At 46.7% G+C, this 12,500-nt stretch overlaps 1 protein-coding gene across 7 annotated transcripts in view; it reads right to left on the bottom strand.

Annotated features, from left to right (window-relative positions):
- Positions 1–12,500, bottom strand: part of rasef (RAS and EF-hand domain containing) — a 15,380-nt gene that overhangs the window by 2,098 nt on the left and 782 nt on the right. For all 7 annotated transcript variants that reach the window (XR_014554318.1, XR_014554319.1, XR_014554320.1 and 4 more), the window contains exons 2-16: positions 10,020–10,166; positions 9,800–9,890; positions 8,076–8,171; positions 7,505–7,582; positions 7,116–7,231; positions 5,469–5,537; positions 5,272–5,350; positions 5,068–5,144; positions 4,585–4,921; positions 4,193–4,348; positions 3,877–4,027; positions 3,528–3,609; positions 3,234–3,348; positions 1,902–2,021; positions 202–278 (exon numbers count right to left, since the gene is read on the bottom strand). Coding sequence is in view for 1 of the 7 variants with exons in the window: in XM_083673846.1 (XP_083529972.1) it covers positions 202–278; positions 1,902–2,021; positions 3,234–3,348; positions 3,528–3,609; positions 3,877–4,027; positions 4,193–4,348; positions 4,585–4,921; positions 5,068–5,144; positions 5,272–5,350; positions 5,469–5,537; positions 7,116–7,231; positions 7,505–7,582; positions 8,076–8,171; positions 9,800–9,890; positions 10,020–10,166 (1,791 nt within the window). In the remaining 6 variants the exon portion in view is untranslated. The remainder of the gene's footprint in view (positions 1–201; positions 279–1,901; positions 2,022–3,233; positions 3,349–3,527; positions 3,610–3,876; positions 4,028–4,192; positions 4,349–4,584; positions 4,922–5,067; positions 5,145–5,271; positions 5,351–5,468; positions 5,538–7,115; positions 7,232–7,504; positions 7,583–8,075; positions 8,172–9,799; positions 9,891–10,019; positions 10,167–12,500) is intronic.

The raw sequence follows: 12,500 nt of genomic DNA, 5'->3' as shown, positions 1-12,500 counted from the left end.
AGGAGGAGAGGAGGGAGGATCAGCAGCAACAGAGAGAGATGGTTGGGTGCTGGTAGTATCACCTACCTGGCTAAATGTTCACGCACACATAGGCTACATAGAAACATTAAAACATGTATTCACACACACACACACACACACACACACACACACACACACACACACACACACACACACACACACACACACAGTATCTCTTACCTGGCTAAATGGAGCACAGCCTCGATGACGTTGGAGCCGTCCATGGCACTGGTCTCACAGAAGAGAGCGTTGTACGTCTGGAAACACACACACACACACACACACACACACACACACACACACACACACACACACACACACACACACACTTTAACATCAGAACCCTATGATGTGTATTTTTTTTTATTGTTTTATTGATCCTTTATTGAACTAGATAAGTGACATTGGGTAAGGGTTATATTAGGGTTAGGGTTGTGGTTAGGGTTAGGGTTTATTAGGGTTAGGGTTAGGGTTTATATTGGAAGGGTTTTAAAAAAAGACATAGTTGTCCTTTGTGCTCAGGCACACTGCTCCGCTCTCCCTCTGTTATAACTGGATAATAGAAGAGAGTGATCCACAGGAGGCTGAACCAACTAGGTTAAAAAGGTCTTAAAATACCAGAGCTGAGGCTGCTGGATGGGGTGTAAAGTCTCTAGGCTAAAACAAACAATAAATATTAAATAAATTGGTGCTGTAGTATAGATACAATTATTAAGTGCTTAAAGAAGGATATATATATATATATATATATATATATATATATATATATATATATCTTATCTACTTATGTAATTCATTTGTGGAGTGTTTTTTATCTTTTCAATGAGTTTTATATATATATATATATATATATATATATATATATAGACACACACACACACACACACACACACACACACACACACACCACATGCATGTACATGTATACACATACACAGTTTTTTGTTCATTAAAAGCCCAACAAGCATAAAACATGAACCATCCAAATCTAAAATGTGCTATAAAAAACCTCTATCTAAACTATGGCCTGGCTGGTTAAAACTGTTTTTCTAGGGGATCCCTATTAAACCTTCTAAAATCGTTCATTCAGCCCCCCAGGTGTCACCGTCTGCAGGGTTTTGATAAAATTCCTTTCCAGGGTCCTCCGCTGTCCCACAGTCCAACCCTGATTAGCTTGTAATCCTGCAATGGTGAGGTGTGTGAGGGGATGCTCCTGAATGTGAGTCATTAAGGGTGTGTCTAAGTGTGCCTGTTTTATGTTATATGTGTTGTTTTAAGCGTGTTTCTAATGTGTGGCCTGTTTCTCCTATGTAATGACGGTGGCGGAGTGTACAAGTGATGATGTAAATGATCTTGGAGGACTGGATGGTGAATGTGTCTGAAATGGGGATAGAGGTGTGGCTGTGGGGGTTGAACTTCCTGGACCTGAAGCGGGTGGTGTGAGATGAGGGGGCTTCTAATGAAAAGTCTGACACTCAATTGGGAAAAAAAGTTTCAAAGCAGTGAACAAGATCAACCTCTTCACACACACACACACACACACACACACACACACACACACACACACACACACACACACACACACACACACACACACACACACACACACACACACACACACACACTACAAATCAGTCCAATCAGAATTAGGGTTAGGGTTATATTAGGGTTAGGGTTTCTTAGGGTTAGGGTTAGGGTTTATGGTTAGGGTTATGGTTATATTAAGGTTAGGGCTAGGGTTAGGGTTGGGGTTAGGGTTAGAGTTAGGGTTGAGGTTAGGGTTAGGGTTATATAAGGGTTAGGGTAAGAGTTAGGGTTATATTAGAGTTAGGGTTAGGGTTACATTAGGGTTGGGGTTAGGGTTAGGGTTAGAGTATCACCATGGCCAGTTTCTCTCCATAGCTGGTTGGGATGCAGGTGACGCCGTCCTGTAACGCCTGCTCTCTCAGGTCACACTTGTTGCCCACGAGCATGATGGGAACGTCGTCCTGAGACACGTCCTGCCCAGAGAGACGACATCACAACACTGCTAATACACTACACTCCTAACACGCTACACTCCTAACATGCTACACTCCTAACATGCTACTCTGCTAATACGCAACACTGCTAACACACTACACTGCTAACACACTACACTGCTAACACACTACACTGCTAACACACAACACTGCTAACACACAACACTGCTAACACACAACACTGCTAACACACTACACTGCTAACACACTACACTGCTAACACACTACACTGCTAACACGCAACACTGCTAACACGCAACACTGCTCTAAACATGTAAACAATGCAACACAGAGAGAAACTCCCACTCAGTATCTGTCTGAGAGCAGGATGAATGAAGATCATCTGAGATGAAAAGTCTGACACTCAATTGGGAAAAAAACTTTCAAAGCAGTGAACAAGATCAACCTCTTCACACACACACACACGCACGCATGCACGCACGCACGCACGCACGCACACACACACACTGCAAATCAGTCCAACCAGAATCAAAGCTCACGTCTGCACATCTACATACACAGCAGCACATACTCAAACCATGCAATACATTCACATATAAATAATTCAGAAATAAGTACTTATAAATAAATTACAATTTCACAGGAAGCTGAAAGCAGCCACTTCATAAGGCATTGAAAAAGCACACACATGCAATTCTCAGAACTTACTTTGCAGCTGCATTTGAATGAGGGGATAAACACAGTTGTCAAATACTATAATATACTCCACTTGACATTCAAACATATGTCAAATAACCCAGAATGTTTCCCAGTCGGCTAAAATATTGCATTATGTTGCAACAAAGAGTCTTCTACAGAAATACACCCACATTTGAATCTTACAGGAGTATCTATGTACTGTATTTAGTGTTTTCTGTTGTCTGGTATGTATGTATGTGAAACAGACGTCAAGTTATTGCAAACAGTCACTCCGCAATTCAAGTTGCTCTGACCGAGTCTGAAACTTGCGACCTCTGACCTGCCAACACATGTGACCGTCTCCTCAAATACCCGATGTTAGCCAGCTACGCTATCGAACAGCTAGCAATTCGACAGTGTGGGTGAGGGTGTTTGAACTTGAGGAGTTTTACCATCTCAACTCGATTACACACACGCACACGCACACGCACGCACGCACGCACGCACGCACACACACACACACACACACACACATTTGTTGTGTCTCAGTACCTCGATCATGTCCACCCACTCTCGGACGTTCAGGAAGCTCTTCTCACACGTGACGTCATACAGCAGCAGCACGCCGTCCGCCCGTCTGAAGTAAGATTTGGCGATGCTGCGGAACCTGGGAGGGACGGAGACATGCTCAAATACACCATCACACACACTCATACACACATATTCAATAACAGACACACATACATACATACATGCATGCACACACACACACACACACACACACACACACACACACACACACACACACACACGCACGTACACAGGCACATACACACACACACACACCTCTCCTGTCCGGCGGTGTCCCACAGCTGTAGTAGGGTTGGTTCTCCGTCCACTATGAGGGTCTTCATCTGGAAGTCCACCCCTGAGGAACACAGGAGGAACACAGGAGGAACACAGGAAGAGCATTAGGATAGAACCATCACTGGAACGTTAGGATAGAACCATCACTGGAACGTTAGAACAGAACAATCACTGGAACATTAAGATAGAACCATCAATGGAACGTTAGAATAGAACCATCACTGGAACGTTAGGATAGAACCATCACTGGAACGTTAGGATAGAACCATCACTGGAACGTTAGAAAAGAACCGTGTGTGTGTGTGTGTGTGTGTGTGTGCTGACCCACCCAGAGTGGCGCTGGAGTGTGTTTTGAACTCGTTCTTGCAGAGCCGCAGCAGGAAGCTGGACTTCCCCACCGCCGCGTCACCGGCCAATACAATCCTGTGAGCCTTCTCTGATGTCATATAGCCCAGCCCCGCTGAGTCCCGCTCCTTATCCTGGAGGGAGGGGGGGAAGGGGGAGGGGGGTGGGATACAATACTTCTGTAAGTATTAAGTGTGTCTTAATACTGGATTATATCCCCTAAAACTTGTATCTTTCATCATTCTCCTCCCGTGCCCCCCACCCCATCTCCCTCCCTCCCTCCCCTCCTCCTCCCCTACCTCAGTAGCAGTAACAGGCAGGGCAGAGAGGGCCTTGCGTGTGGTGGCGGTGCCAGCGGTAGCAGAGTCGGTTCTGCTGAGGGGTTCAGAAGGTCTCCAGTCCGGAGCAGAACCGCTGTCAGAACCAAACGCCGTCTTATCCCTCATATCTGCAACCTAAGACATTCAATAACATTACTAGTCAGACATCAGTGTGTGTGTGTGTGCATGTATGTATGTGTGTGTGTGTGTGTGTGTGTGTGTGCATATGTGTACCATGACTAGTCTAGCATCAGTGTGTGTGTGTGTGTGTACTACATGCATTTGTGTGTGCGTGCACGTGCATGTGTTCATGTGTTCATGTGTGTATGTGTGTGTGTGTGTGTGTGTGTGTGTGTGTGTGTGTGTCTTACGTCCGTATCAGAGTTGTCTCCTCCTAGACTGTCTGCGTTCTCCGCCACCATCGCACCCTCCTCATCCTCCTCGTGACCTTTGACCTCAGGCTCGAAGTCGTAGCCGTTGTAGGCGGAGCCTCGGAGGGTGGACATGCCGCTGTCCAGGCAGCTCTCTGATTGGCTGTCCACCTCGCAGCTCCTCCTCCGCATGGGGTCACACAGCGCTAAGGCCAGGGCGTCGCAGCTCAGCCTCCGCCCCCTCCGCCCCCCCCCGCCCCCGAACGGACTCCCCCCACCCCCCTCACACAGACCCAGCTGGTCGCAGTCCTCGTCCACGCACGACGGGTGGTAGAACCTGGGGGAGAGAGAGAGAGAGAGAGGGAGGGTACACACACGCACACAGGTACACACACACACACACACACACACACACACACACACACACACACACACACATACAGCACACACACACACACACACACACACACGGTCTGGTCTTACCTGTCGAAGTAAGGGGAGGAGTAACAGATGTTCTTACTCCTGCTCATAGTGCCCCCCGGAGATGCACTGTTACCACGCTGCAACACAACAACAACACTGTCACTGGGGGAGGGTGTGTGTGTGTGAGTGTGTGTGTGTGTGTGTGTGTGTGTGTGTGTGCTGTATGTGTGTGTGTGTGTGTGTGAGTGTGTGTGTGATGCTCACCTTGTTGCTCTTGCTGAGGCTGTTCTCAAGGGTGATCCTCAGGCCGTCATTACTGTCATTGAGCTTCCTATTGGCTGTCCTTTAGCCAATCACAGGAGAGGAGAGGAGAGGAGAGGGTGATCCAAAAGAGAAGAATTGTTAGTGTTGAGGTTTTCGTGTGTGTGTGTGTGTGTGCATGCGTGCGTGGTCAGACTTACTGTAGGATCTCTATCTGTCTCTCCAGGTTGTCCCTCTCATCAGAGAAGGCCCTCATCAGAGCCTCATCCCTACACACACACCAGACATAACACTGTTATAAGCATTAATAACGCAGACACACACTAACCCTCTCATAGAAACACCAGACATAACACTGTTATAAGCATTAATAATGCAGACACACACGCTAACCCTCTCATACACACACCAGACATAACACTGTTATAAGCATTCATAACACAGACATACACACTATCCCTAACCCTCTCTCGATGGTACGTTCAACAACTCACACACAAACGTCTTAGCTCTCGCTGAACAAGTTCAAAGGCCCAGAGTGAATTCTATCTCCCCAGAGCTTGGTTGCCAGGTTACAGATCGTGAGATTCTTTGTGTGTGTGAGGTCACACCAGGATATCCTGTTACTGCCCTGACGAGCATGTAAACACCCCCAGGGACCTGTTACTCAGAGCCAGGGGGTGTGGCCTACCTGCTGCTTGGCCAAAGGCGACAGTCAAGGCTGGCTAGTGTCTATGTCTGTGTGTGTGTGTGTGTGTGTGTGTGTGTGTGTGTGTGTGTGTGTGTGTGTGTGTGTGTGTGTGTGTCTTGCCATTCTTACTGTCTCATTGCATGTGACTATAAATCTGACTGATTGTTTTTGATACAGTAAATCAGTCTAGTTCATATCACTAATAATCCCTGTAGATTACCTACTCTAACTCTATGACATCATCACATATCAGTGTGACCTATCAACGAGCCCACATAGATGACTGACTACCCCCGGAAGGTAAAACCTCCTACAGTAACTACCATTACATTGCACTAATTAAGATTATACCCCTATGACCTGTGACTTTTGACCTGTGACCTGTGACCTAAGGTTCTCCCACGTGTCGTGGCTAAGTCCTTAGTAAGGAAGTTACAGGGAGGAGAGCTAATGTATTATACCGTACTAGTATGGAATTAGCACTGTACTAGTATGGAGTTAGCACTGTACTAGTATGGATTTAGCACTGAGATAGTACCACTTCTGGCACGGGGAGCACCAGTTGTACCTGGGCCAGTAGTTGTATCCAGAAGCCAGTAGAAAACAGACGTGGGCCAGATCTGGGCCGTCATTACTTTGCTGACAGGACAGTAGGTACACTAATGAAGTTTATGTAAGTTCAGGCAGGACACTTTAAGTCGAACGGCCAGGTGACGGACTGCTGATCTCACGTATGCAAAACACATCACATGTTAATGGCTTAAAAGAGCCGAGTTATGCAACACTTCACCATGGTTAAACAGTGTGACGCCACTGGCTATGAGAGTAATACTTGATGGTTGTCCCACCCACTGCCCTAGCCTCCACCCCAGCCTCCACCCCAGCCTTCACCCGCTTGGTCGCTCTGCATTTAACCTCCCTATGGGGGGTTTGATAGTTATGGGCTCCCTGCCTTATATTATTGTATTTAATGTTGTTAAATTTCAGGCGGGGAGCTATACAGAGAGGAGCCAAACCTAATGTTCTACCATTTCATTAAACATGATTAAACCGACATGTGTCAAGTGTCCTGACTAAATTCCAGGGTCCTGACTAAACTCCAGGGTCCTGACTAAACTCCAGGGTCCTGACTAAACTCCAGGGTTTGGTGTCTCACCGTTCATAGTTGATGCTGTGATCTGTCAGCTCATTCTTCAGAGAGTCCAGCTCACTCTGGAGGAAGGCGATGTTTGTGTGGGATTGCATCAACTCCTGCTTTAACCTCTGGTTCTCCTGGTGGAGGGGGAGAGAGGGGGGAGAGAGAAGGGGAGAGAGAGAGAGAGGGGGGAGAGGGAGAGAGAGAGAGGCAGAAAGACGATGGTGTGAATAGAATGATTTAGCTCCATTGATTTGCCCATACGATGTAAGATATAATACAAATAACTACAGCGTATCGTGTAAGTATCTGAAATATTCGTATCTGACCAGTATAATCTCGTATCATAGAAGTATCTGAAGGACTGGTATCTTAATCTCGTATCATAGAAGTATCTGAAGGTATCTCACCAGGGTCAGTTCGTTGATCTTCCTCTTCAGTGCTGGACTCTCATCCTTCATGTTGATGTTCTTGTACTGGTCCTCTATCTGAGAAGAGACAGAACCAGACACATGAAGCTTGTCCTCCATCTGAGAAGAGACAGAACCAGACACATGAAGCTTGTCCTCTGACAGATGAGAGACAGAACCAGACACATGAAGTTTGTCCTCAGACAAAAGAGAGACAATTAGGCACATGATGCTTGGTCTCTCAACAACAGACTCTGAGCGCTCCACACTCTAGATTCTGTCAAACATATCTTAAATGACATGACTGACAGGTTGTCAGTACCAATCAGATAAGACAAAAGTTTTGAGACTGTTGGACATCTCCATCTCTAACTTCTAACTAACTAGCTAGCTTCCGTAAACAACTCTAGGATGAAAATAATCTGTAATAATAATAATAATGTTAATAATAATAATGTTAATAATAATCATGTTAATAACAATAATGTTAATAATAATGATAATAATAATAATAATAACAACAACAACAACAACAACAATAACCTAGTCCAGTGTACTGTAGTAAACTCACCAGCTGCATCTTCTGGATCTTGTGTTGCAGCTCATACACCTCTGTGTCATAGTGCCTCCGCAGCTCCCCCAGCGCTGCCTCTGCACGCTTCGTCTCCTACAGGACACACACACACACACACACACACACACACACACACACACACACACACACACACACACACACACGTCAACACAGCAGAAGAACCAGGGGAGGCTGGGGGAGGTAGAAATCGGAGGACTACCTCCACCAGCCTCCCCTGAAAGAAATGTAACAGTTTAGCATCATCCACTGTTGACACATTGCCAAAACATGGTTGCTCCTAACAACAGCATCCATAACAGTCGGCCAAAATACTGCACTCCCTGCAGCCATAAACCATGTCAATAATGCTACTCAAATATTGTTCTCTCTGTGTTTGTTCTCGCGTGTGTGTGTGTGTGTGTGTTTGCTCTACAGTTACAGTACGACAGTATGTTCCAGTCATAGGAGGGAAGAGGGGCCACACAAACGGTTGAGCAACACCATGATTGGCTACTGGATGTATGATACTATTGGTTAGACCTTCATGCCTCACAGAATGATGACACAGGCATTTCAAACACCTTCAGATCCTTGGTCTAGTGTGTGTGTGCGTGTGTGTGTGTGTGTGTGTGTGTGTGTGTGGTGTGTGTGTGTGTGTGTGTGTGACAGAGACAGACCGTGTGTGAGTCTAGGTGTGTGTGTGTGTGTGTGTGTCTGTGTGTGTGTGTGTGTGTGTGTGTGTGTGTGTGACAGAGACAGAACATGTGTGAGTCTAGGTGTGTGTGTGTGTGTGTGTGTGTGTGTGTGTGTGTGTGACAGTCATAGCGTGTGTGAGTCTAGGTGTGTGTGTGTGTGGGTGTGTGTGTGTGTGACAGTCATAGCGTGTGTGAGTCTAGGTGTGGGTGCTTTTCTTAGACACCAAACAAACAGCGGGTCTAGAGTAAATAGAGCTGAAGAAGCACACTTACATAACCTTACTCTGGTCAAACACACACACACACACACACACACACACACACACACACACACACACACACACACACACACACACACACAGGACATCCAGTATTTTCCCAAGCCAGATTGGGAATGGGAATGGGACCAGATTCCAGTGTGTGTGTGTGTGTGTGTGTGTGTGTGGTGTGTGTGTGTGGTGTGTGTGTGGTGTGTGTGTGTGTGTGTGTGTGTGTGTGTGGTGTGTGTGTGGTGTGTGTACTTCACAGTGTAACCACCAAAACAAACAGTCTAAATCCCGCAGGTGTGAAACCTGTTGGTGGCTGTACACCTGACCTGCTAGGTCAGCGGAGAAATGTGTGAGGATCTATGAGTAACATGATCCACACGACTGGCTGTGTGTGTGTGTGTGTGTGTGTGTGTGTGTGTGTGTGTGTGTGTGTGTGTGTGTGTGTGTGTGTGTTACTCCACCCTGTTTACCAGCCAGCCTCAACTCTCCAGGAACAACACCAGCCTAGGAGCCTAGAGAGCCTAACTACATCAGAGACATAGGGGGAGCACCTAAGGTGTGTGCGTGTGTGCGTGCGTGTGTGCGTACGTGTGCGTGCGTGCGTGTGTGTGTGCGTGTGTGCGTGCGTGCGTGTGTGCGTGCGTGTGTGTGCGTACGTGTGTGTGTGCGTGTGTGCGTGCGTGTGTGCGTGCGGGCGTGTGTGCGTGCGTGTGTGCGTGCGTGCGTGCGTGTGTGCGTGTGCGTGCGTGCGTCTCACCTGGTGTCTGGTGTTATTCTCAGCAGCGTGGATGCGTTGGTCCATCTCCTCCTCCATCTCACTCAGCTGCATGGATGCTTGGTCCTGTGCTCTGGTGGAACACAACATCAACACATAAAGCTGTGTGTGTGTGTGTGTGTGTGTGTGTGTGTGTGTGTGTGTGCGTGTGTATGTGTGTGTGTGTGTGTGTGTGTGTGTGTGCGTGCGTGCGTTAGCCAACCGTCTGACAGCCAGGGCCAGGTTCTCCATCTCAGCGTTGTGTTGTTTGATCTCTCTGGTGAAGTTCATGAGGACTCGTTCATACTGAGGCACCAGTCTGGGCTCATTCAGACTGATGTTCTGGTACAGGGTGGCCGCCTGCTCATTCCTACACACAATGTCACAACAACGTCAAAACAACGTCACAACAACGTTAATACAACGTTATGACAACATCAACACAATATAACAGCATGCACGACACCACACAATCGAGGAAACATTGCCACAACACCAGACCAACAGCAACACAACATCACAGCACAGCAGTACAGACAAACAGCTCACACACACACAAAAACACACACACACACACACACAGGAACTGGAATACAATGTTACAGCAACGGTACTGATGTAATCACATTACAACTCAACTGGAACAATATCAATCATCTCAATAGACATGGTACAATGTTACACTGACTGACTGTTCTCTCTCTCTCTCTCTCTCTCTCTCTGTCTCTGTCTCTCTCAGTTCCCCCCTTCGCTCTCTCTCTTCCGCTGTCTCTCTCCCTCTCTCTCTCTTTCTCCTCTCTCTCTCTTCCTCCCCCGCACTCTCTCCCTCTCTTTCTCTCCATCTCTCTCTCCTTCATGTATTGTTGTCCTTTGTAAGGGCCCTGCGGGACTGTGTGTCACACACAGAGTGTCACCTGTCTCCTGACCCCTGTACACACCCCTGTGTCTAGCTGATGATGTTGACGTTAGAACTAGTTCAGGTGGCTGGTCCTATTTATTTACTTTTGCATTTCATACAGTATGTCCCTGCTTACATAATGGTTAGGCCACGTTCTTTAACTCAGGGCTAAGCCTCTCTGACATGCCCCCCCCCCCCATCACGGCTGGGTCAGAAGTGGGTCAGGTGTGTGTGTGTGTGGGGGGGGGGGGGGGGGGGTATAGCTGTGGTGGGTATGTTTGCTAATGTTTGACAAGGTGACACGGTTCTAATCCAGGAGCATATAGGCCAGGGGAGGCTGGCGGAGGTAGAAAAAAATCGGAGGACGGGCTCAATTGTAATGCATGGAATGGAATGAGGAATGGTATGGTCATTGGTATGGTCATTCCGTTTCATGCATTACAATGAGCCCATCCTCCAATTTCTACCTCCACCAGCCTCCCCTGCTATAGACTAACTGTCCTAGGGGAGACTAAACTCGGCTAATGCTAGCGTCACAACTAACCAGGGAACAAACCGCAAACCGGTCCACGAGTCAAGACGTACAAGATACTTTTTGGAAAAAACATTCTGTGTTTCTGATGATCTCCTTCATACAGCGGGTGTTTCATGGAGACAACGAGGTCTATTAAGACGTGATGACGCGGCTCTTAGGAGTGTGTTAATCGATGTCCCTGAGACGGTAGTGTGTCCGTGTGAGGCCTAGTCCCATGCTAGGCCTCAGGGTTAGGGGCTAGCGCTGTCTCATAGTGACCTCCTTTACCAAACCTGTCATAGGATAAACACAGCACATCAATAACTTAATAACAATACCCTTTCTATATATTTCTCTCAGTGTCTCTCTCTCTCTCTCTCTCTCTCTCTCTCTTTCACAGGTGCATCTGGTTCTGTTTGGGTTGTGATCTGTATCTGTCTCTATCTCACCTACTATCTCTCTCTCTTCTCTCTCTCTCTCTTTCTTCCAGTCTCTCTCTCTCTCTCCCTCTACCTCTCTCCATATTCCTATCTCTCTCTCCCTCTCTCTCTCTCTCTCTAGATGTGGGTTACTGCTTGTCTTCTAGATCTATTGTTCCTGTAACAAGGTAAGGGGGTTACAGGACCTCTACGTCATTTATTGTAGCCCTAAGTCCAGGAAACAGATGTTTTTTGTCCTTCAGTCCTGAGGAAGACCCAGTGGGGTCGAAATGTTGTCGGTAATAAAGTAACCCATTTCTGGGAGCAGCAACCAGTCTCTCACATTTCCTAACTCTTGTTACCATTACTGAGAAGTCTGGGAAACACCTTGACTTTACCTCCTGAAACATTTACTTTACCTCCTGAAACGTTGAGTTTATCTACTGAAATGTTGAGTTTATCTACTGAAACGTTGGGTTTACCTACTGAAACGTTGACTATACCTCCTGGAACATTGAGTTTATCTACTGAAACGTTGACTTTACCTACTGAACGGTGACTGCTGATATTGTATTAAATGATCACCTAGGTTTCTTTATGTGAGTGCTCACCGTATTATTTACCTATAAGATCAACGCTGGGATAGCGCACCCAAAAACACATTCACAAGAACTATACTTCTTTTTGGAGATGAGAACGTCTTTTCCTTATTTATGCTGTTAAACACCCGCCTGTCTAACCTGTTACAACACCCCAGTGACACATCATAACAGCTCAGACAGCCAGTGATGTTTCTGTTTCTGTGATTAACAGAAACAGGTTGAATAAAACGATATAAACACAAAATATGCGCTCTGTGTATATTCTGAATCA

The sequence above is a fragment of the Argentina silus genome (genome assembly GCF_951799395.1).
Source record: "Argentina silus genome assembly, chromosome: 7".
Classification (NCBI taxonomy): domain Eukaryota; kingdom Metazoa; phylum Chordata; class Actinopteri; order Argentiniformes; family Argentinidae; genus Argentina; species Argentina silus.
This window is presented reverse-complemented; position numbering and strand designations above follow the sequence as displayed.